This window comes from Cheilinus undulatus, linkage group 19 (genome assembly GCF_018320785.1).
Source record: "Cheilinus undulatus linkage group 19, ASM1832078v1, whole genome shotgun sequence".
Taxonomy (NCBI): domain Eukaryota; kingdom Metazoa; phylum Chordata; class Actinopteri; order Labriformes; family Labridae; genus Cheilinus; species Cheilinus undulatus.
The window spans coordinates 14,885,287-14,905,690 of NC_054883.1; the positions used below are offsets into that span (position 1 = coordinate 14,885,287).

Sequence of the window (20,404 nt, forward strand, 5' to 3'; positions counted from 1 at the left end):
ACAGGAAGTCACAAGCTTAGAATATCCAGTTCTTTCAATATACAACACAATGCATGGACTCCTGATCGTAAATCATCACTACATCAACGTTACGTCTCATCCTGCAGTGAGAGCAAAGGGTCACCAAGAAGTCAGTGGGTCACAGAGCTACAACGGCGCCATTGATGAGGAAAAGTTTTTAGGACATTTAGCCAAAGAATTTTACATAAACCACAGATCCTTTAAGCAAACATTAACCTTTTAACTTCCTAATGTACTCGCTCAACGGTGGAAGCAGTAAAATCATGGACTTATACCGGAATGGATGATAAATTAACCCCAAAAGGTAAAATAGTTTGCTGCTGACATACTACTCCTGTGTGAACTCACAGTTCTCCCGTGATCTATGCCCGCTGATCTGGGCTGCTCGCCACTGCGCATCGCTCTAGACACGCTTCCAGTGGGTGGGGTCGCTTGCCTTCATTGAGAGCTAAGTGTTTTATGTGGAAATTGAGGGTAAAGGTCCTTCTCTGAAAAACAAAGTTTACAGTGCCTATAAAAAAGTATTCACACCCTTGGATGTTTTATTGATTTTATAAATCAATCACGGTCAACATAATTGGGCTCACTGACAAAATAAATGACCAAAAAACCTCATTAATGTCAAAGTGAAAACAGATTTCCACAAAATTATATAGAGTTAATAAAAAAATATGTAATTTGAAATAAGTGACTGCATAAATATTCACCTCCTCAAGTCAGTATCAATCTCTGAGTCTGTGTGGATAGGTCTCAGTCAGGCTTGTTCATCTGTTCAAGCTGTAGTTCTCTTGCAAACCGAATGAGATTGTCCTCCAGGATTTTCCCCTATTTAGCCACATTCATTTTACACTCTACATTTAAAAGCCGTTCTGGTCCGGCTTCCAAGAAGTATCCCCACAGCATGATGCTGCCAAAACTGTGGATGTGCAGTGTTTGGTGTTCATCAAACATCTTGTCTGATGTCCAAAAAGCACAATTTTGGTCTCACTGACCATGACTGTTTTATAAAATCAGTGACAGGGTAAAACATCCGGGAGCAAAGACTTTTTATAGATACTGTAACTTGACGGTTTGGTAATGAAAGGAGTCAAATAAACTCTTCATAGGTATCTCTGTTTGCATAAATTCTACGTCACATGGTCTCCTCAAAATTGTCAAAGAAGCTTCTAGTAGCTTTCTTTATAATTTAATTTGACACATTTAACTTGATTTTTTAGATAGATTTTTTTGTACTTCTTTAATTTCTTGATAAATAAAGCTTAGAAGTTTGATATAATCTCACTTTTTAGTAACCTTTCAAAGTTATTGAGGGAGATAATAAGGATATGTCTGTCAGTCATCTCATCTTTCTTTAACAGTTATGTAAAAAATACATTTGTTATACAGGAATGTTTTATTGATTCAACAGCCTTGCCCTCCTGCTCTCTTTTCCTTTTATTCACTGGCTTTTCTGCATTATCTGTAAATCAGATTTTTGATTCGTCATTGCATAAAATCATTCTCTATGTAATGCAAGGCTCATTGAAAATGGGACAAAGCGACAGGCAGCATGAATTGTCTGATTCAGCCACCTTCAAAGCAGAAATATTTCACTATTTTCAAACTGAGTTTGTGCCTTCACACCCGTGGACCCGGCTAAAGTAACACACACAGCCTACTGGATTACTGGCAGAGTCTAGCATAAGAAGTTAACATAATATAAAGGCCTGAGGGGTAGATCGGAAGGGAAAAGCCTGTTCCAGCCACCTCCTGGTTATTACAATGTGATATTGTTCATTCCTAGAGTTGGTGTGAGTTCCTGTACTTGTGGCACTTTTGTGTTTATCCATGTGTGCAGATGTTTGTGTAGTAAGGCTTAAAATGTATTTTCAGGCTCTGTGAGGCTGGCAAATTGCCACATGTAAGGATGTGCAAATCTCTCTGAACTACCTTGGAGGCTTGAATATTTAGGAGAGGAGACGGTGGAGAAAAAAATTCATGGATGGCTGAGAGTGCCATAAATTCATAGCAGAGAAAATTCATTTATACTGTACATACAGCCTCAATATGTAATAGAAACAGGTGAGAGAGGAGAGGACTGACGGGGAGGGGAGGGTAAGAGAGGATGCAGTGAGGTGAAACGGTAATCTCATTGTTACAGCCACAATCCACACCAAGACTTTTCCCAACATTTTCACAGGAAATAAAAAGAATTAGAAATGCCACCAATTCTGTCCATCATTAGCAACCATAGCTTTACATGGGAGGCCTGTCACTCCACTTGATCATGGAGTAGTCATATAGGTTGTGGGTGCAGTCCCTGGTTAATCAGTATTCCTGGCTACCATTAAACCATGAAGACAAAAGAACCCTCTGAGCAGTTCAGAGGTTAAGGTTATTGAAAAGTATGAGGCAGGGGATGGATACAAAAAATCCTGAAGACACTGGACATCCCCCAGAGTTCAGTTAACTCCATCATCAAGAAATGAAGGAATATGGCACATGTGTAAATCTGCCTAGATCAGACCATCCTCACAGCAGCTGAGATGGGGGTGATTCCGCATACAACAACCCTTCGTTCTTGTGAAATTTTCATAGATGAAGTGGAAAAAGTCCAAGAGAGGAGGACCAAATATCTGTGGGGAAATGTCCAAAGAAAACTGCAAAAAAAAAAAAAAAAAAAAAAAACAATTCCAGGAAAACTCCCTCACCATTTTAGGGAAAGTATTCTAAATTTCCTACAAGAGCAAATTTCCTATAGAGCAAATATCCCTAATTCACAATGAGTAACTGAACCTTCCATTGGAACATTCTGCAAAGCATCTTTTATTTCCTTTGTACTGTCAAAAAATTAAACTGTGGAGGAAAAGCTCTTACAGGATTCCCTCTTTTGGGTCCAGACCCACCAGTTGAGAACCACTGCTGTAGATGAGGGTTTATTCAAAGTCAACGCAACTTCACATAAAAGAACTTTTCTCTGAAACTGATCCACAATTTTTAGACAGTTTTTGGCAGTTTGGTGAATCTCTGACCATCCTCACTTCCGAGAGACTCTGCCTCTCTAAAATGCGTACACTGAGTCATGTTGCTGATCAGGCTAATTAGTTTCAAAACGCTCCTCCAGCTGTTTTTCTTTAGAACCACTTACTTTTGTTGCACCATCCCAACTTTTTTGAGATGTACAAGAAATGCCAGTATCATAATTTTCAGACTAAAATAATAATGTCAGATCCATGTTGTTTTTTCAAACATTTTCTCCCTGTCTTTTAAATCTGTCATTTTTTTTTATTAGAATGTCATTTGGCATCAGTTTTATTGATTTTCCTTTATAATTATAAAATAAAAAGGATTGGGTGAGATTTGTGAAACCCCAGTTCAGTTTCTTCTTTTAATTGAATTCTAAATCTGTAGAGTAACTGTGAGCCTTCAACCTTGCTGTCAGATGCTTTCATATGAAAGAAAAAGGCAAAGCCAGCTATAAAACAGTCTAATCTAGTCATATCTGAATAGTCCCCCCACTGTTCTCCTTCATTATCTGTGCTTGTTTTATCTGTAGCAGACAGCCGGCATGTGTCTGATTTGAGATTGTGTGTGACAGAAAAAGAGAGAGAGTGCAACACACATTCATGGATGTGAAATTTGTTTTGCTCTGCATCCTTGCTGCCGTGCGAGTTAAGATTCCACTCTGCTATCGCTTGATAAGCTCATCATTCAAAGTTATTGCAGGTGATGTAGAACAGATGAGGAAACACGAGGTTGCATGGTATCTGTTTTCCATTACATTGAAGAGGTTATGGAGAGGCAGCGGATGGAACAGGAAGCTTGGCAGCGATAACATCAGACAAATACACAGTCAAGATTCGAGTGCCAGTGCAGGTGCACACAAAGGTGGAATTTTGCGTAGAGGTTTCCAAGACTTTTTCAACTTTTAGGGTTAGGGTTACAAGACAAGAAGATAAACTGGTTTAAAGTGCATGCAAACAAATGTACAGTATATATTGACCTTTCTATCTCAAGCAATTAAATTTACATACTTAGTAACATTAAAGAGACAGTATGTAGAATTTCTGCACTGAAACATCAATTCAAAAAGTGAACATTTCTCAGTTCTATTTTTTTAAATTAAGGTCTATCAGTATCTCAAATATTCCCTAAAGTTTAATCAAGAAATAACTGTAACAGGACATGTCTTCTTATGGAGGCTGCAATAGGTTGCAGGTTTAATTAAGACAGTATGGCTGCAGACCGTTCGTCTCTGACAGCCACTCTTACAGCCCATTCATCTGAGATGCTGTATATCTCAGAACAGGAAAAAAAAACCTGTTGTTTAATAAAGCTGAGTAAACAGTCTGCTCTGTGAAACATTAATGCAGCCAGCATAGCTAATGTAGCACCATTATCTACAAGAGCTTTGTAGCTAACAGAGGTACATAGCTAACAATGCTAAGCTCACAAAGCAGCTACTTATCTATGTAATCATTAGCTTTGAATGCATTTGCTAAAGCGTACATTGCTAAAGCTAACTAACTTACATTGCCTTGTGTAGTAGCTTTATGTGGCTAGTGTAGCTGTGTTAGCTTTGGCTAAAGCTTACAAAGCTAAAGCTGAGCCACTGTTCATATCTTCAACCTTCTTGGCTGTTTTATTTATATAAATGAAATGTTTCTTAGTCTGTAATGTTTGCAATGTGTTTATGCCATATATATGACTGCCAGACTTTGTTAATTAATAAAGTTGGATTTTAAAAAAACATCTAAAACTGGAGATACGTCGTACTTACCTAGTCTCAGATGAACAATTTGTGAGAGTAGACGTCAGAAATATTTGGTCTGCAGTCAGACCCCTGACAGACCCACATCTCTAATATGGAACCCCCCAGGAGTGGAAAGCAACTAATTACAAATAGGACTCAAATTACTTTAAGAAAGTAGTGTTTGTGGGTACTCTACTCTAGTCTTCAGTGTTAGGGATATTTGATAGTGTTGATGCATCAGTGTTCAACTCTGTAAAGAGTTGATTTGTCTAAGCTCAAATCTGGGGAATATGTGGGGAAACATTTACCATCATGCCCTTGGGCAGAGTCTTTAGATGGTCTTTTGCTTATGTTTCTCATGGATTGTTGTTAGACACATTTGCACCACGAGTGAAGTTACCCACTGAGTTAGAGTCCCCACATGTGACTTTAGGGCTTCCTAAAGAAGACATAGTGAATCAGTATGCAACACCTTGCTATGAGGTTGACTCTCTGCTTTGTTCTTGCCAGAGGAGACCCACCTTACCACAGATTTTCAAGAGTTATTGTCACTATGTCAGTAAAATATTCAACATTTTCAAAAGTGTAGTTTAACTATGTAGTGGGAGCTAGTAAACATTTCAACATTTAACTCTATATGAGTTTCATTAACACTGGCATTATTGCTGTGTATTTAACTTTATTATAGATGTATGATTTTACCCGAGCAACCTGGTTAGAGATCTATTCTGCTGTTGTTCTTGCCAAGAAGGAAAGATCATGTTTTACTGTACAATTCCTCAGTAGGTACTTAGTATTAAATGCCTTCTACCTTTACTTGTTTCGATTTATAGACCAGTACTTTAACTTCTACTTCAGTCAAATGTAACTAGAGTACTTGTACTTTTATTTGAGCACAATAGTCTTGTACTTTTTCCACCTCTGGAACCCCCGTCACATAGTATTTCAAGCGAGTTAAGTTGATATCATTGTGTTCTACCCCCTGAATTTTTCACCTTGTCATGTGAAGGCAGCACTGCTGTGTCTTACGTGTGTGTTTGTGCATATTTATCCAGCACTGCCTTTAATGAGGCCACAGCAGTCAAACTCCTCAGCAGGCGGCCAACTTGGCCTCTTAGATTCTTCGTTCACAGCAATGATCAGGCGTGCACACATATTGTCCACCTGCTGAGGGAAATTAATTAGTGTAGACTCCCCACTGGCAAGAAAGCTAAGGGTCTCCAAGTGCATTCTGGGTAGAAAAAAACTATGCAAAAGTGTGCCCTCACTGTCAGACAAATAGCAGAGGCACTGAGGATGCTTGCACCATATAAAAAAAACACTTGGGTCAAATGTATTGACACATGTAACATGCTAAGGTGTATGTGCATTGACTTGAAAGCAGGTGCATGACTTAATGCACTTTGCTGAGAATGATTTGGACGTGACCGTACACTGAACTTTACTGCAGTGTCCTCACTATCGATGTATTACAGCCAGTGAAGCAGTTAGCAGAGCAGAGATTTAAAAAGATGAACGGTGCTGCTGATGGCCACAAGAGGAGAAGAATATAAGGTAGAGACAGAAAAGGGGAAATGCAGTAATACAGGACAGGAAATAAAGACAGAGAGATGGAGGAAAGAATCAGGGACAGAGAGGTAGCAGGGAGGGAGTATGAATAGAGATTAGTGTCACTAAGAGGTGATGTATAGATGAGACAGTGATGAGAGCGAGCTGGCTTCTCTCTCAGCTCCAGTTGTAATGTCCTCTTCCAAAACATCACTCATATTTAATGGAACACCGCTACAAGAAAAGAGAGAGGAGAGTACAAAGCCTGCATGCACGGACCCACACACTTTACAGTGACGTATGCAGACAGCGCACACATTACAGTCTTGTACCCACTTGCAGAGAGTGCTCAAAGCTTGCAAAGAGCTCACGCATATGCACTCCGGCGCTCTGACGCAAATAGGGTTCTCTGTGAGTTAATGGAGTTGAGGCACAGGGGCCTTGAGACTGGAAGCTGTTATCGGCCAGGGAGAAAGAATAAGAGGCCAAAAGAGAGAAAACTTTGAGAGGCATTGTCATATATAAAAGAATGTATGTGGAAAGATTCTTTTCTCTCATCATGTCTGAATTCAGTCTGAAGCCACAATTACCAGGCAGTTGGATCAACAAAAAAAAGGTGTGTAAAAGCCCAGTGATGCCTTCATTCTGAAGAAAAATGTTTTTTATGACCAAGTAGTGGATAAAGACACTGAGATAGCCACTTATCACTGACAGACGACGTATTTCAGTTTCACCACCCACACACATCTCCCCCAGAAAGACTGGATCAGGATTATATCCTTAGCAGGGATCTGTCAGTTCAAATTCTCTCTGTATATTTCTGTGTGACAGATATAATACTAACTCTTCATCTTCGCTCTCTAGGTTCAAACCTCAATGACGGACAATGGCATTCAATACGCTTAGTGGCCAAGGAGAACTTTGCCATGCTGACGATAGACGGGGAGGAGGCGTCTGCTGTGCGCTCCACTGCCCCTCTCAGTATCACCACTGGAGGAACCTATCACATGGGAGGTAAGGGTCACACAAACTCCAATCAGTTCAATCTGATTTCACATGGTATAGCATCAAACTCCTCTGAAGAGTCCATCAAGAAGGCAGCAGAGGGTAAGATGCTCAGTACAATTATTGTGGTAACACAGGATATCAGATGCTCTTAGAATAAAGCATCCATTACACAACGCCACATTCTGGTATCTGGACTGTCTGTTTGATTCATCTAACAAAATGCAGTCAGACAACTTTACTGGTTGCTCTGAAGAGGACCTGACTGCAGACCTCTATGGTGGGGCATTATAGGCTTATCTGTTGCAGACCTCTACAACGCAGTGACCTCAACCGTGGGGCAGGAAATGGCATGCATTACTTAAGCCGAAACCAGACTAACGTACTGAATGGTATATCAGTGGAGGGTAAAATTTGAAATAACACACCACAAACTAAGAAAAAATCCAACAAGGGTTAGAACGTCACTTCCCGCCCCACAGTTAAGGTTGCCCCATTGTAGAGGTCTGCAAAAGATGAGCCCAAACTCCCCACTATAGAGGTCTGCAGCCAGATGATTCTCGTTGCTCTGGGTATTAAACAAGTACTCCTACTTTCTCTCAAGGGTGGACAGCTGACAGTCCAGGGGCCACATGCGGTCCCCAAGTCAGTTTCAAATACCAACTTATTATTTAAACATGAAGGAATCAGGAGCAAATCTGACCTGAAAACATGAGAAATGGCAACATTTTGTCTACAGTCCTTGATAACTGGCAAATGTTTAGTTCTTCTAAGAAAATAGAGGAAATGAAGCTGTAAGTATTTCTTAATCCTTTTTTGATACACACCATTAAATGTATTAAAAAAAAAAAAAAAGATAATGGTAAAATATATTAAAATAATTGCATCAACCTTGGTCCTGTACTGCTCTGGCCTCCTGATGGCCATTGTTCAGGTCTATGCCAGGTACATACCCCATCTCTCCAGGTATCCTTCCAGCGGCCCCCTTTAACAACTCACATGGTCACCCCCAGCTTCTGGACCAGCCCATTGGGTCCTGGGCACACAGGACATGGTGAGCTGGATCAGGCCCAGGAAAGTGCCAGCTGCCTTTCACATATCAGGCAACTTACTTTCCATCCTCACTCTCCTGAGCACATCTGGATTAGACACACAGTCTTGCCAACGATACCCAAAAGATCCACCAAAGAGAACTTCACAAAGGAGTCTTGTCGATGCCTCTGGCCATCAGTCAATGTTCAGGCCTCACACTTTCATCTTCATGCTCAGATAATGGGAACGCCACACTGTGTTGCTCAGCGAACCCATTGCCCTGTGCATGAGTCCAAGTCTGCAATTGAACTCAGCCTTGCAGTCAGCAGACTGATGTATTACGCTGCCAAAGTAGCTGAACTGCTCTACAACTTTCACACTCTCACCAGGAGGTGTGCATTCCCAATGCATCAGCCTCCTTACTCAGGAAGTTAAGACCCCCAACAAGGACGTCTTTAGTCGCCAGAAGGATCACAGCATCATCAACAAAGTCCAGATCAGTGATCTTGACATTGCCAAATGACACTTTGTAGTTCGCTGCCCCTGTTACCCAGGTACTGAAGAGCGTAGGGGCTAAGACACCCCAGAATCAACTGGGAAGATGTGAAAAGCAGGATCCTGCGGAGCTACGGAATCCTCCAGAAGGCATCTCTACTTACTGCATCGAATGCCATCTGGAAGTCAACAATGGCTGCAGGCAACCCTCTGCTGAATTTTGCTCAATGAGAACTCAAAGTGCAAGCATGCAGTCCACTGTAGACCTCTTAGTGTAAAGTCAGACTGTTCAGGCCAGTGGTGTTTGAACAGTCGATGGTGGATCTTGTTCAGCAGTATCAGTGCAAGGACGCTCAGCACTGAGAGAAGTGTAATACTTCTGTAGTGTTACACTGACTCTTCACATCACCCTTTTCCCTTTCAGACTCAATATGGCCCTCACAGTAACCAGAGTTTCCCATCCCTGCTCTTTCATGTTAATTATAATGCCTTTTTTTTTTTAAGAATGACCCCAAAGCAAAAACATAAGCGTACTTACAATATATAACTTAAGATTACTTCGATTTTGTTAAGTTTGTATTCAAAACTTTTGACAGGAAGTTTGTTGAGGTTACATTTGCCTTGGTGAAACTTTTCATAAGAACTGTGCCGAGTTTTTATCCATCTTTGTGTGTGTGTGTGTTTTCATACTAGGAATCATTTCTCTCACTAAAAATCTACAATCTATCCCAGCGGCCAGAAGTTTCTCACTCAGTAATAACGCAGCCACAAATACACCACCAGATCCACACTGTGGTATTCAGGGAAACACATTTGCACACATATGCACACAGGAGCCACAATCTGTCTGAATTAAGAAGACGCCAGGTTAATGATGCCAGACACCGCTGTCTGTCTCTAGGAAGATGGACTCATCTATGTGGGCATGTGTGACCTGTGTGTAGTTGTGTGTGGGCACCTGTATCAAATTAGAGTAACTGTGAGAGATAGTCTGGGCTCTGATAGCTCCATCAGGCCTCTGTCCCTCTCCCTCTGTCAGAGAGCAGACTTCATCTTCATCATTTCCCCAGGATAGTCAATATCACACCACTGCATTTGCACCAAAACACTTCCTGATTGTCAGTCTGTTAGCCATCTTTGTTTACTCCCTGTTGCTGTGCTTGAAATTACTGTGTTCTCTAAAATGATGAAATCTGAGTTTCTTTACACCTAGTAGGAGTTAGGTGCAAGATTTAAGTTAGAACTGAAGTCTACATCAAAACCATCTCAGCTGGTGCAACACCTTAAATGTTAGTAGGCCGTAAACTCCTTCATAAGAGCTTTCGTTAAGTCTAGACTACATCTGACTTTACGCACAGCTGGTGCCATCCATAGCTGGACTTTCTGACCATAGAGCCTTACCCTGTTGGTCTTTACTACAGAGCATCTTCCAGAGGATTTAGGGCTCACAGTTTGCCACATCTGTGTCATAACACATACCAGCCTTGAAAACCACCAGTATGGGAGAAGAAGCAGCAAGGTGTAGACCTTAGTGAGCACCTGAGAGATGAGGATGTCCGTGGCTGGCTATTAAACAGTTCATCGATCTGACTAAATGCTTTAACTGTCTCTTTGATTGGTGATAATCGGGGAGGAGTGGGAGGTTGTTGGCTCTGTGGCTGAGAATGAGACATCCTTTGCAGGCCTTGGGTGATGGGAGGAGGAGGGTCAGGGGAGAAGGACTTAGCAGAGACATGGACATACCTTCTGCTGTTAGCAGCCTTATTTATGGCGTTTAAGTATCTAAATTTGGTAGATATATTTACTGACAAGTTCAGTTTTGTCACAATTCAGAGAAATACAACAATGTTTTCTCCTGCTGCGAGTGGTGGCATGCGGGTTGAAGTAGCTCCAGCTGTGACTGGAGTTTTACCTGTTATTTTGAAATGATATAATGGATGCTGAAGAGCAGAGAGCTTGGTGGTACACTCTACTTTAATGGCTGCAGGGGATTCAGAACAGCTGTTTATTACTAGGACAAGCATTGGAGAGTTAGATTTGGGCTATGAGTCTACTTTAAAGAAGACGTTTTAGTACTTACATTTATTTTTTAGATCCAACAACAGATTTGTTTCTACCAGAAAAGTTTTAAATACTGCTGCTGATTGTTTCCAGTAAAATTTTCCTTTTTTGTACTCGGTGCCTTGCTTCTCCATTTCAAAAGATTTACAATGAAAAAAATGCCTCAAGCCACTTGAATCTGTTTGAATGTGTATTGTGTGAGTGTTTTTCACCATGTGCTCCAGTGCAAATATGCACAAAGACTGTCCATTCAAGGCAGGGATGGGGGAGCAAGTTTGACTTTAGGTCCAAATTTTTCAGAGCCTAGCCCAGCTGTCATTGGCAAGAGGTCGGGTCCACAATCGCAGGGTGTTAACTGAATTAACTGAGCTAAACATTTAGGATAGCAAGGAAATTATCTTAATGATAATATAGGACGAAGATAGATGGGTTCATCTTACCTGTTTTTCTATGAATGCAGTAACGGTGTCATATGCAATGAAGCTGAAGCTGTGTACAAGCAATATAATATAAGATAGATAGATATGTCAAGACATGACACCTTTCTACTCCATACAGACAAGAAAAAAGCACCAAAGGCCTCACAGCTCAACAGGAAGTTGGTCCCTATAAAGCATCTTGGGTAGCTACAGACAGATAGTAGATGACAGTTTTCATACAGAGTACTGAGCTGTTGTTATTTATTCTATAGCCAAATCATACTGTGTCTCACACTTTTATGTAGACAAAAGCTTAAAGGAAAGTCGATTCCTGTCAGAACTGCTGTGCTGTGATGATGGTGCCTCTTTTCAGCACCAGACACCAGCCATTGTCTACAGTGCTGTTTGCAGTTGTGTCTGACTGGCATTGTTGTCAAGAAAAATGAATATAAAACCCAAGTTACTATCAAAACAATCTCACAGGCCAGTTATTATTTCTGGCAGGCCAGCCTTGGCCTGGGGGCCGCCAGTTGCTGACCCCTGATTTAGAGGCTAATTTCATTCCAGCACAGAGGTAACAGAGTAAAATAGAGCGAGTAGAAAAGATAGTTTAGCCTTTGGCTTGCCCACAATTATTCTTTGTGATCGCTCAGCTGGATGAGTCAAAGAGGCCAGGCGAATAAAGCCGTCTAAAAGCTCTCTAAACATTATTCCATCTGCACTTTGTATCTGAATGAGACTCATCTGTCAGTGCACCACAATTAGCAAAAGCCCTCAGTATCATGAACAATCCATGAACTTTATTTACACAACAAGGCTTCAAGTCATTTGTAATGAAGTCTCACAGGTAGCTATCTGCTTCAGATCTCATGGCTGTGGGGCATCAATGTGCTGTTTTCATTGGTGATGGCTGTAGAGCAATGACCACTGAGTGAACCAAACGCATGCACAGAAACTCATCTACTGTACAAGACCAGAGTTTGGTTCTTGTGTTAATTACTTAAAGGTCACATATTATGGAAAATACACTATTTTTAGATTTTTCTGGCAAAAATATGTGCCCTGGCCTGTCCACAACCCCCTAAGAATTAGGACAATCCAATCACTCCCCCTTTCTTTCTGAGGGGGGCAGAGACAGGGGCGGTGTCAGCCATCTCATCAATATTTAAAGCTACGGACACAGAAACAGCCTATTCTGAGCAGGGCTTAAACAGAGGGTTTTTTAGACATGCAAAAATCCAGTAGGCTACTGGAATGTTTTTCAGCAACAAACTTCACAGGCGTGTTTTGGGGACCTCTGAGACCAATATAAACTTGTCTTAAACAGGTAAAATATGTGACCTTTAAGCTACATTGAATGCCTATTATAGGACAGTTCTACCTTGGCACTATGATAGTCATCTTTTTGCAAATGTTTAATTGAGATATCTTGCATAGAGAGTTATGCTCTGTGTGTTTCTATGTTTTTCAGTTTGTCCATTTCCCCACAGTAGCCTTACGTAAATGAAGCATGTGATATTGCCACATTAAACCACATTAAGACTAAATGGAATAATATTGCAGCTTGATGGCCCCACATATGCTGGTTTATTCATGCATCATGCACACATGAATACACAGACAGAAAATGGCAGCGTTCTACCTAGCGTTGAAAGAATAACACCATGAATAATGCGGTGGGATTAAACCAGAGAGGCTGAAAGCATGTGGCACACAGGTAGCTGATTTAGTCAATGAGAGAAGCACTGTGAATACCCATGTCTACACAGGCTGAGTATTATGTGGCAGGATTGTTAGTCTAATTTCTAGACCATGAATTTAATTTTTGGTCTTCTTTGGACATTCAACTGTTTTTATTACAACCCAAATTCCAAAATAGTTGGTACGCTGTGTAAAATGTAACTGAAATAGATTGTAATGATTTGCAAATCTCATAATCCCCATATTTTATTCACAATAGAACATAAAAGGCAAACCAAATGTTGAAGCCGAAACATTTTACCATTTCATGAAAAGCATTAGCTCATTTTAAATTTCTTGGCAGCAACGCATCTCAAAAAAGTAGGGACAGGGCCATGTTTACCATTGTGTAGCATCTCCTCTTCTTTTAACAACAGTCTGAGAAGTGAGGGGACCAGTTGTTGGAGTTTTGGGAGAGGAATGTTGTCCCATTCTTGTCTGATGTAGGATTCTAGCTGCTCAACAGTCCGGGGTCGTTGTTGCAAGATTTTTTATTTGTTGCTGTGCCATTTTTTTTTCTATTGGTGAAAAGTCTAGACTGTAGGCAGGCCAGTTCAGCACCCAGGCTCTTCTACTGCAAAGCCATGCTATTATGATGGATGCAGTATGTAGTTTAGTATTGTCTTGCTGAAATATGCAATATATCCTTAAAGAGACATTGTCTGGATAGGAGTATATGTTGTTCTAAAACCTCTATATACTTTTCAGCATTGAAAGTGCTTTTACAGATGTGCAAGCTGTTCATGCCATAGGCACTAATGCAACCCCATACCATCAGAGATGCAGACTTTAGAACTGTGCACTGATAACAAGCTGGATGGTCCCTCTTCTCTTTAGTCCCCAGGACATAGCGTCCATGGTCTCCAAAGAGAATTTCAAAATTTTTATTAATTTGACCACAGAACAGTTTTCCATTTTGCCTTAGTCCATTTCAAATGAGCTTTGACCTGGAGAAGACAGCAGCGTTTCTGGGTGGTGTTCACTTATGGCTTCTTCTTTGCATAACACAGATTTAACTGTCATTTGTGGATGGCACAGCGAACTGTGTTGAAAGACAATAATACCTGGGAGTGTTCCTGAGCCCATGCAGGGATATTCAGTACAGAATCATGCCTGTTTTTAATGCAGTGCTGCCTGTAGGCCTGAAGATCACAAGCATCCAAATGCCTTCAGCCTTGTCCCTTGCACACAGATTTCTCCAGATTCTCTAAATCATTTAAAGGTCATATATTTTACCCTTTTAAGACAAGTTTATATTGGTCTCAGAGATCCACAAAACATGCCTGTGAAGTTTGTTGCTAAAAAAAAAAAAAAACACTCAAGTATTTTTGAATGTCTAAAAAAATCCCTCTGTTTCAACCATGATCAGAACGAGCCGTTTTTGTGTCTGTGGCTTTAAATGTTACTGAGCTGTCTGACTCCACCCCTCTCAGGACTTGAATGTGTCTTAATGGATGTGGCTGGTGGCAATGAATATTACTGATTCTTGGAGGGATTGTGGACAGACCAGGGGTACATATTTGTGTTAGAAAAGCCTGAAAAAGCATGTTTTGAATAATATGTTACCTTTAAGTATTCAACACGAGAACCAAACTCTGGTCTTGCACCGTAGAGTCTCTGCACAGTGTGTTTGGTTTCAGTCAGAAGTCAGTGGTCTACAGTTGATTTTATGTACTGTAGGTGGTGGGATATTCAAAATCTTTGCAGTTTAACACTGAGGAACATTTTGTTGAAATTTTTCCACAATTTTTGAATGCAGATTTTCACAGACTGATAAGCCTCTGCCAATCTTTACCTCTGAGAGTCTCTGCCTCTCTATAATGCTCCTTTTATACCCAGTCATGTTACTGACCCGTTGCCAATTAACCTCCAGCTGTTTTTCATTAGTACCACTTACTTTTCCAGCCTATTGTTGCCCTGTCCCTTTTGTTGTTTGTTTTTTTGATGTGTTGCCATCAACTTTAAAATAAGCAAATATTTTTTTGAGAATTCGTAGTGTCTCAGTTTCAACATCTGTTGTGTTAATATTCTGTTGTGAGTAAAAGAAGGGTTTATGTGATCTACAAATGATTGCATTCTGTTTTCATTTACTGTACATTTTATATAGCACCCCAACTTTTTTGGAATTTGTGTCTTACGTTTGAGCATAAAAATTATGTAAATGAAGTACAAAAAGCTCCTTAGTTTACATTAATATTAATGCCATCATTTTCTGAAGACAACCAGGCAGACATAAAAATCTCAGCTGATTAATGTCTTAATTAACTTAATGCATTAGACAATTCACATAAGTAGGTATGCTTAATGGATTTTGATTACCATAATGGGGCATTACACAGCTTTAGCAATGTTTTTAAGGAGTTTGATTAATACAGTTTTCTTTTCTTTTTGCTCTGCGTCCTTATTTCTGCCATCGTTTTGCCTTATGCATGGAAAGTTGTAAGAAAAGAAAAGCATTTAAGTTCCCAAACATTTCTCTTAAAAATACATTTCATGTGTGTTTGTTTGTCATACCCTGATATGACATTTTTCAGACTGGTTTGAAAGGGTTCAGAGGTGTTAAAGTGATCAGAAGATGAATATTTTGCTTGCAAGGGTGCAAAGGAAAAGGACATCGCCCTTTCTATGTCCACAGAAGAAAAAAGATTAAACTCTCACTGTCACCCTTCTCCACCATCCCTTATTTTAATTCCCTACCTCTTTTCTTTTCTTCACCCCGATCACCCCAATTTATACATTTCTTTTCTCCCTTTTTCCCTTCATTTTTGATCATCACGCTCTCCTCTTCCCTCTCTTTCTTCGTATCCTCGTTAACCAGTCCTCCCCTCTCATCTCCGACCCTGCTGAGTGTCTGCTTTTTAGATGCAGCCTCCTGAACCAAAAGCCTATTTTACGGCCGGTAGTTTCTCACTCATGATGCTGTGCTTGAAGAAATTAGCAAGTGACTGACCTCAGACATTCACCGGTTTAATTTCTCAAGAGGGGAGATGATAGACATTGACACAAACACAAAAATGCAAACACATAAAGCAATGAAGTTCTGCTCTGTGATTTTGCCAGACCAGATTAAGAACCATACAGTGGGAATTCATACCCATAGTATGCTTATTAGTAATAATTGTAATATTTAGCATGCTTCCAGCTGGCCTAATTCTGTCACTTCCTCCTAAAGCTTATGATGAATCAGACATGACACCTGACACCTACATTTACCAAAGAGCAGCCTGTGCTGTCTGCACATGAGTGTGCACTGATTGTCCTTTTTGCATATTTTGCAGGGATGCTTCTTTAAAAGATTTGTTACAACTTGTAAAATTATTTTGGCTGATTTCCAGTACTGATGCTTCCTCATAAATTTGTTGGGGTGTGGAAACAAGTGTTATGCATTAAAGTCACATGGTGCTTATGCAGTAGAGAGAGAGCGCTGCTCTTCCTGTGTTTTGTAAAAGAACCTCTTTTGGCACCACAGGGGGGCTGTGACAGAGAGCCAGCAAGGCTGCAGGGGATTTTTGCTGCTATTCCGGATCCTTAGGGGCTATAGTAGCTTATTGTTTACACTACAAATTAAAACCACACTGTGTCACTGCATCCAGAAATGAGATGTGCCCCAGCGTCCTCGCCTGGATGTGTAGCTTGAGGATGAACAGATGCATGACCAGCTCTGCTTTTGTTTGCCAAGTGTTTGTCCGTGTTGGACTGCATGTCATTAATCTTTGTCTGTGTCTTCCTCTGTTTGTCACTGCATCTGTGTTACAGCAGTCTGAATGATGCAATGGTGCATATTTTGGAAAGCACAGGAAGAAAATTGCCTTCTCATGAAGAAGTGAGGAGACAGGGCAAACGAGAAATATTGCTTATTGTTGGTCATGAGTTGAAGCATAAACATGGTGCTTTTAAAGTTACTGGGAACCAAAATGCATCACAGTCCTCCCAGTGTGTTTGGCAGGTCTTTTGAACATAATAAAGGGTGTAAATCACCTGTTTCATCATGATGTGATACGATACTGAAGTTTTGGACATGGTATGATGTTTCCCGTTATTACACAGTCTTCCATGATATTTCGATACAATTTGATAAAGGAGCGTACAATTAATATCAGATGATTTACAGCACAAATTTCACACAGATAGAAACAATCTCTTTCAACAAAAAGAACAAGACCTGTCGTTTACAACAGTAATATTTTTTTAATGTTGTAAATGTTGTCTAGTTACTTAAAATTCCAGACTGGAAAAGCAGCAAAAGCTGCTCAGTTCTGGTACCAGGAGCTGAACGATAGCCAGGGGGCTAGAGCTAAGGCTACTGATCCATCACGAGCAAGTTGTTAAAGGATTTTTTGTGGACAAGGCTGAGAATGACTGTTGTTTTTCTTCTTAATATGCAAATAGTAAATGTGCAGATGACTTTTAGCGGTTTTTAGCCATTACTTTTTCCACAGACTACTATAGACTGCATCCTGGCACTTCAGGTCCTCACTGAGCACTTTTGGGAATCCAGTAGATGGTTGCCTGCAGCCCATGTTGACTTCCAGAAGACATTCAACTCAGTGAGTAGAGGGAGAGGTCCACAGGATCTCAGGTACGCTCATCCAGCTGATGTCTGTCCTATATTCTGGTACAGAGAGTGAGAGTGCTTCTTCCCTGTTGATTCTGGGGTGAGGCAGGGGTGCGTCTTAGCCCTGACACTACAGTACCTGTATGGACTGGATAATAGAGCAGATAGCAGCCTGCTGGCTGTGGAGTGTCATTTGGCGATGTCCAGATCACTGATCTGGACTTTGCTGTTGACGCTCTGATCCTTGTGGAGACTGTAGATGCTGTTGTGAGGGCTCTTTACTTGCTGAGTGAGGAGGCTGAAGCCCTGGGATTCCACATCTCCTGGTCCAAAAGAAATATCCAGACATTTGCGGATGCATTGGATGCTGCCATCAAACCTGTATCTGTGAAAGGTGAGAGGAAGTTGTTGCTATTGGTGTGGCGTTCCCAGTATCGTAGCATGCAGACGAAAGTCAAAGTCTTACCGTCCTTGGTCCTTCCAGTCTTACTATACACTTGTGAGGCCTGGATGTTGACTGATGGTCAGAGGCGCTGACTGGAGTCCTTTGTAACAACTTCTCATTGGCTCATCTTTGGGTTTCATTGGCAAGACCGTGGCTAATGCTGACATGCTCAGGAAAACGGAGATGGGAATGGCACTTTTCCAGGCAGAAATGATTCTTTTAATAGTTTTTTTGCCTTTGTTTCTTGGATTTTTTCCATATAGGTTTGGCTTATTTAAGGATTTATCTTCCTCAGATTAATGTATGGTCTTAACTGTTTTCATGTCATTTGTTTGAAAACTTGCTCCACAGATAAAAAAATGGTGAAAAGGCTAAAAACAGCTAAAACCAACAGACAAGAAGGATATTTTGGGTAAACACTCTCTTGGTGGCTTAGATAGAATAACAGAGCAGCCAACCCCCAGTAGCTGCTGAGATCCTCATCCATCCTTCGTTCCATGCATTGCTGTGTTTGCTTTGCCAAGCTGCCACGATGGCTGCCTTTCCTTTGCATCCATATGTTATCCACAGGACACAGACTGCTGCCAACTCGCTGTATTCTGCTGCGTTCCTATCTTCCTTCTTCTTTTCTATGTCTCTCTCCCTCTCAACACAGCAGACAGGTGTGGCAGGAGGAGAGCCAGATGGCAGGGATGACAGGAGAAACTTTGGGACAGGAAATGAGAATCTGAATATATTCTGAATATATATGGTCACACATCCAACCACATAAACACATAAGCACACACACTGTGTATGTGCAATAAGCCTTTTTGATGCATCAGCCTTGAAGCTAACAGAAATGCTGGAGAGTCTGACAGCTTATAGCATCCTGATGATGGAGATGTCATTGAGCACCAGTGTTTTATGGGTGACCTATATGCTTGTACGATTGAATCCCAGCCACTCATATCCTACAGCTGACTGTGCATGTGTGCTTTAATAGTTCCTGCAGATCTACACAGATATACTACAAGCATGTCCACAGTACACACCTACCATATATCAATGGACTTTTACTCACTCACACTGTTAGCCTTGTCCTCATTTCAGTCAAGGCCATGTGCTTCCTTTTGGATGGGCCATTGACTCTTATCTCATAACAGCCCTGTATATAGTAAAGCCTATATGGCCTTTAGTCTATTGCAGCCTTACCACAGATATTAAGGCTAATGGGCCTCATGGAATAGCTTTAAAACAAAAGGGCTGATAAAAGTTCACAGCTTTAAAAAGTGCAGCAGCAGCAGGCCCATTGTTCCTCATCAAGCATGATGGTGTTGTTAAGTCTGATGTTTGCATCTACAGCTGCTAAATAAATCAAATATTATGTCTATCTGAAGTGCTGTAAAAAGTGTTTGCCCACTCCTAATCCCTTTTTTGGCACTTTTGTCACACTTAAGTGTGTCAGATCATCAAACAAATTTCATTCACTAAGGTAAAAGTGCCACCCAAACCTACCTGGCCATATGTGAAAGAGTAAATTACCCCCTAGGCCTGATTACTGCTGGACCTGCTGAATCAAGAAATCCCTTAAATAGAACCTCTCTGACAAAGTGAAGTATGCTACAAGATCTCTAACACATCGTGCTGCAATCTAAAGAAATTCAAGGACGGATGAGAAAGTCAGTGACCTCCATCAGTCTGGAAAGAGTTACAAAGACATTTCTAAGGCTTTGGAACCCAAGCCATTCATGGTGAGAGCTATTATCCACAAATGGAGTAAAATTGGACAGTGGTGAAACCCTTCCAGGAGTGGCAGGTCTACTGAAATGACTCATCCAGGAGGTCACAAAAGTACCCAGAACAACAGCCAAAGACCTGCAAGCCTCACTGGCCTCAGTTAAGGTCAACAATAAGAGACAGACTGGGCAAAAATGGCATCCATGGAAGAGTTCCAGGGCCAAAACCACTGCTGACTAAAAAGAACACAAAGTCATGACTCACATTTACCAGAAAACATCCTGATGATCTTGTAACCCTCCTTTCCTGAATAGTTCCCTTTTCCAGTCTCTTCTGGGAGTAGGTGATAAACGGGCTACAGGTTTATTCCACAGTGGTCTTTATTTGGCTCCAATAGACACCAAAACGGCATAACAGTACAGCGTTCTCTCGTCAGTACGTGCTCACAGATACCTGAGTAACAACTTACATCGTCCCACTGTTTTTACGTCCCTCCTGAAACTACGACTGGTAGGAACTAATCTTTGCAACAATAGAAAGGGGACTTATACAGTAACTTACATATTACATGTGTAAACATAAATAATATTTAGAGTACAGTGAATGCAAATAAGATAATAGTTGTTAATGAT

At 40.9% G+C, this 20,404-nt stretch overlaps 1 protein-coding gene across 1 annotated transcript in view; it reads left to right on the top strand.

Annotated features, from left to right (window-relative positions):
* The window catches only part of LOC121527281 (contactin-associated protein-like 2), a 349,243-nt gene that overhangs the window by 192,614 nt on the left and 136,225 nt on the right, over positions 1-20,404 (top strand). Inside the window, exon 10 of the mRNA XM_041814178.1 lies at positions 7,166-7,315. Coding sequence (XP_041670112.1) covers positions 7,166-7,315 — 150 coding nt within the window. The remainder of the gene's footprint in view (positions 1-7,165; positions 7,316-20,404) is intronic.